The sequence below is a fragment of the Chrysemys picta genome, chromosome 1 (assembly GCF_011386835.1).
Source record: "Chrysemys picta bellii isolate R12L10 chromosome 1, ASM1138683v2, whole genome shotgun sequence".
NCBI lineage: Eukaryota > Metazoa > Chordata > Testudines > Emydidae > Chrysemys > Chrysemys picta.
In genome coordinates this window covers 156,919,065-156,924,606 of record NC_088791.1, presented here as the reverse complement: position 1 = coordinate 156,924,606, position 5,542 = coordinate 156,919,065, and the positions used below count along the sequence as shown (strand labels likewise).

At 41.0% G+C, this 5,542-nt stretch overlaps 1 protein-coding gene across 1 annotated transcript in view; it reads right to left on the bottom strand.

Moving 5' to 3' along the window:
- The window catches only part of DCBLD2 (discoidin, CUB and LCCL domain containing 2), a 74,663-nt gene that overhangs the window by 13,130 nt on the left and 55,991 nt on the right, over positions 1 to 5,542 (bottom strand). The window contains exons 12-14 of the mRNA XM_008178201.3: positions 4,229 to 4,322; positions 3,563 to 3,612; positions 1,952 to 2,089 (exon numbers count right to left, since the gene is read on the bottom strand). Of these exons, the coding sequence (XP_008176423.2) occupies positions 1,952 to 2,089; positions 3,563 to 3,612; positions 4,229 to 4,322 (282 nt within the window). The remainder of the gene's footprint in view (positions 1 to 1,951; positions 2,090 to 3,562; positions 3,613 to 4,228; positions 4,323 to 5,542) is intronic.

The following is a 5,542-nucleotide window of genomic DNA, read 5'->3' as shown; positions in this document are numbered from 1 at the left end:
CTGTGCAATGTCCCAAAAAAGAAAATTTTACAGACAGGACAATTTTTAACTCTAATATGGTGGCATTGTATTAAAAGGTGAAGCCCTCATTGGGAACATTGGAATTATCACACTGCATCAAGCCAATGGTCCATCTAGGCCAATATCTTGTCTCTACCAGTGCCAGATATTTCAGAGGAAGGTGCAAGAAACCCAGCAGTAGACAATTATTATAGCCTAAGCCGATAACACCACCTATAGTTAAGCTTGACAGACACTTCATATTATAAGACCCCGATTTTACTTGCTTTATAACTGCCAAACTTCAATTGCTTGGGCTGAAAATTTCCCATGCTGGGTGTCTGCCCAGCAAGTCTAAGTTTCAGTGAAAACTATTTAGCTGTTTCCAATACCCAGATGTCAAGGATGTGGTTTTTGCTCTCCCATGAAAAATCAGAGTTTATACATGCTCAGTAGAGTTGTGTTAGTTTGACAGGTCACTTGAGGTGTAGACAAGGAGCCTCGAGGTGAGAGAGACTGGCATGAGAAGCCCTGGAACTGGCTAGGGGAGAAGACAACAGGTGGGGAAGAGACTAAGACTTGGTCTACGCTAAATAGAACTAAGGTACGCAACTTCAGCTACGTGAATAACGTAGCTGAAGTTCGAAGTACCTTAGTTCGAACTTACCTCGGTCCACACGCGGCAGGCAGGCTCCCCCGTCGACTCCGCGGTACTCCTCTCGCCAAGCTGGAGTACCGCAGTCGACGGCGAGCACTTCTGGGTTCGACTTATCGCGTCCAGACAAGACGCGATAAGTCGAACCCAGAAGTTCGATTGCCAGCCGCCGAACTAGCGGCTGGGTATAGACGTACCCTAAGATCAGGAGATGGGAAGACAGGACAGGGACAAATTGGAGGGGACACAGGCAGAAGGGTCTGTGCCCACTAGAGCACACTCTACAGAACCTGGAATTAAACCCAGGATTCCCAAATCTCTACATTGCTCTGATGTCAGCAAATAGCTGTGAAAGCCACTGGAAAACTGTCTCACTCATTCCCCTCTAGGGCTGGTCCACAAAGAGGAGGGAACCTACTACTCCTTTCAGTCACTCTGTTAGCTCAAGTAGCAGAGGTCTGTGTTGTGGAGGTAGGGGTTCCAACCCTGTGTTAAAGGGGGTTAATATGATTCCATAAGATGGAATTTGTTTTTTCGTTTGCCTATTTAAAAATTTAGAGCAGGTCTACACTTAAAACGCTGCAGTACCATGGCGCTGCTTTTAAGATGCAGCTACTCTGACAGGAGGGCTTCTCCCAACAGTGTAGTTAATCCACTTCCACAAGAGGTGGTAGCTATGTTTAGGGGAGAAGCCCTCCCATCAACAGCACTGTCTATGCCAGCAATTAGGTTGGTATAACTGCATCGCACAGGGGTGTGTATTTTTCACAACCCTAAGTGACACAGTTATACTGATACACCTCTACCCTGATATAACGCAACCCGATATAACACGAATTCGGATAGAACGTGGTAAAGTAGTGCTCTGGGGGGGGCAGGGCTGCGCACTCCGGTGGATCAAAGCCAAGTTCGATACAACGCAGTTTCACCTATAACATGGTAAGATTTTTTGGCTCCCGAGGACAGCATTATATCCAGGTAGAGGTGTATAAGTTTATAGTGTAGACCTGGCCATAGGAAGTTACACACAAAACTAAGTTGAGAGAGAACATTAAGGTTGCAAAAATACTCAAAAATTAGGATATGCCAGAATTAAGGTTGCTTCTCATAACTATGAGAAGACAGAACAGGTAGGGAGGAAAGCAGGAATATCTCAAAGTAAAGTCTTGTGCTCTCTTTCTCCAGCACAAGCCACAGGAGATGAGGGGTAAAACCAGATTTCAGCTATAGCAAATGCATGCAATATAAATCATTTCACACATTAAGCCAAAATGGTCCACAACAAAAACCAGGTACCTGCAGACTCAGTCTGTAAGATAGCTGGGACTTCTCTTGGTCTCAGGTGACTAACTTCACTGTTGCTATAGCGAACAGGGGTTTCTTCATGCTCTGCTGACTTGGCAGGAAGAAACTGCTTCATGCCTTTCCACCACCCTTCAAGATTTTAGAAATAAAAGATGTAAGAACTTACAACAATGCATAATAAAAAGTTGGTGGTAATTCATTCATATAAGTTACTAAAGATGCTAAAAGTATCACATACCTTTCTTAGCCTCTGTGAAAACGGCTTGCCTTTCCTCCCTCCCCCCAGAAATGACAGGTCACGGAATTAGTTATCACTATTCACAGAACACCTGGAGCTTATAGGCTACTTTACCAGACAACCATAAAATTACATTTAATAAGTTATTGATGTCCAACAAATCTGTCTGACAAAAGGTAGGAGGCTCAGTAATAAGGCTTCTACTCAATTTTTGACGGATACCATTTCCAAAGCAACAGGGACAGAATGAAGAATCTAGTCCTGAATTTCTGTGTTACCACCATTGCTGGTCCTACTATACAGATGTAGGCATTTCAGTAAATAAATTATTTTTAGGCTCAAAATACAGCATGGAAAATATTACAGAGGCCATCTGGATAGTTTTAAACAAAAACTTCTTGTGTTGAACAACAGTGAGCATTCTTAGGGCTTGTCTATACTTACGCGCTGGTTCGGCGGCAGGCAATCGAACTTCTGGGTTCGATTTATCGCGTCTAGTCTGGACCCGATAAATCGAACTCAGAATTGCTCCCCGTCGACTCCGGTAATCCTGCTCGCCGCGAGGAGTACGCGGAGTCGACGGGGGAGCCTGCCTGCCGGGTCTGGACCGCGGTAAGTTCGAACTAAGGTACGTTGACTTCAGCTACGTTATTCACGTAGCTGAAGTTGCGTACCTTAGTTCGATTTGGGGGTTTAGTGTAGACCAAGCCTTAGTGAATAAGAAGCCCCATGTATCAACACTCCTAGGCTATAGATTTTAACTCCACCCTCCACCTTTCCCGCTCCCCTCAAAACAAGGTGTTTGTGTGTCACAAGTGTATGATAAACTGGGGATTTTCACAAGGTGAAAAAAAATCACAAGAAGCTAATCAGATACAGAATTATAGGCGTGGAAGGTTGAGAAAATCTCACGCACTTAAGAGAGCAATGGGGAAATAGAAAATAAAGTTGACAAGCACACTAAAGTGCTTTCAATACTAAAAAAATCCTTCAAAAGTTCATCAATATTCAGAACTCACAGGATATCTGATTACTATATATACAAAATTATTGCTCAAAATGAGATTTCTTGTTTTTTTAAATGGAAAGATTCCAACCTTTCCTGTATAGAATTTCAAGTGAGTATTACAAGATTCTGAGTGGAGATCTAATAGCATACTTTGGAAAAAATGAGTCTTCCTATTTTTGAAGCCAACATACAGAAAGAAAAGTTACAAGTCTGAATGGAAGAGGAATTCAGTACCACTGTGTTACAACAAACTGCTAGAGATGAAGTTATAGATATTGTTTAAAACACGTGTTTTAAACACTGATGCTCATTAAGGCTGGCACTGAGTCCAGAGATTTTGCCACCATTTTGTTACCTGCGCGATCCCAATAAGGTAAGTCATATGTTCCTTCAGCTTTTTTCTTTCTGGAAAAAAATAAAAAGTTGGACAGATTTAGCTACCATATTCAAATGCAAAAACACATAAATACTGATTTAGCAAACATTTTCCTTCAGAAGAAAAATCCTGACAAGTTATAGCACTGAAATGTTTACAGACTAGTGATGATTTCTATTATAAATCCTGATAGCTGGTGGTAGTTGGAGGATATGAAGCTGCAGCTTTCCAATTTCAGCCTCCTGCAAGCTCCTCCTAACCTGGAGGACATGAAAGGAGACAACTGGGTCATATACTAGGGTGTATCCCTCCGAGTTGACTGAGGAGTGAACGCCTTGACTATGCCCTTGGCAGTAGCTGTTGCTCAAGTTTCAAAATATAATTCTCAACCAACTAGTGTCTCCCAAAATTTCAGGAAAAGAACTCAATAGAATAGAGCAAACCTTCATAATGCTAGCCAATAAAATATGGCATCTTCAGAATGCAGAACATTTCCTCTTCATACATGAATAAACTATTCTGAACTAATAAATCCATTCTGGAAATGGTTTAACTACAGTTTCCATACTTACATATTCAGTGTAGTTCATATCTACACATTAAATTAAAATACTTTACATGAGTGCTAATCATCCATTCATTTACCGGTTTCTCCAGTGCCATGCACACACTAAGATCAGAATGAGAGTAGTGAAGACCATCACCAATACTGGAACTAGGACTGCTGCCAGTGCCACATCTGAAATCCATTAAACAAAAGTGGTGTAAGACAGAATAACTTTTTGCACATCCATTTTTAGTTCACAACTTCTTTAGGGAAGACACCATAATTTTCTATATGTTTGTACAGTGCCTAGCACAATGGGGTCCTAACCAGGCAGGCCTCTAGGTGCTACCTTAAATGTAAATGTTAAATAATAATAAATAGAACACCCAATTTTTCCACATATCTGTACAATCAGTAGTTTTTCCAAGCTACTGTATCAGAGTCAGAACATTTCTTATTTTTATATATATATATATATATAAGTTCAAATTACAATTTGCCTGAATATCAACCTAAAGAAAATTAGAACAGCACAGGAACACACACTTCTGAACTTACAATACTTAAAATTGACTTGAAGGTGTTAATGACATTTAAACAGTGTTCATATATCATTTGGCAGCAGCCTACTCTTTGACTACAACCACCCTTCATCACTGCCTGCACAATTTTCTTTGCTAAAAATCAATCAAAGTGATGAGGTTTCATGCGAGCATGGATGCTTCATAGAAGAAATTAATGGCAGTAATGTAAAATATTAGGACTCATCACTTTTTGACAATCGGTAACAAATGGCTGAAATTCAATAAGACAGACACTGATGACTTTTTGATGAACTCACTCAGATGGAAAGTTCCAATTTGGAATTTTTCTTTCTTGTGATCAGTGGCCTTGAATGAAGAGGTGTACCCAATTTCAAAATTCTAGCTCAAAAGGGCACCTCAATGTTTAAGAATGCCCGTACTGGGTCAGACCAATGGTCCATCTAGCTTAGTATCCTGTCTTCCGACTGTGGCCAGTGCCAGATGCTATGAACAGAACCGAGCAATTATTGAGGGACCCATCCACTATTGTCCAGTCCCAGCTTCCGGCACTCAGAGATTTATGAACACCCAGAGCATGGAGTTGTCCCCCTGACCATCTTGGCAAATAGCCTTCAATAGACCCATCCTCCATGAACTTATCTAATTCTTTTTTTAACCCAATTATAGTTTTGGCCTTCACACCATTCCCTGGCAACAAGTTCCATGGGTTGCCTGTGTGCTGTGTGAAGAAGTACTTGCTTTTGTTTTAAACCCGATGCCTATTAATTTCATTGGGTGACCTCTAGTTCTTGTGTTATGTGAAGGATTAAATAATACTTCACTATTCATTTTCTCCACACCATTCATGATTTTATAAACCTCTATCAT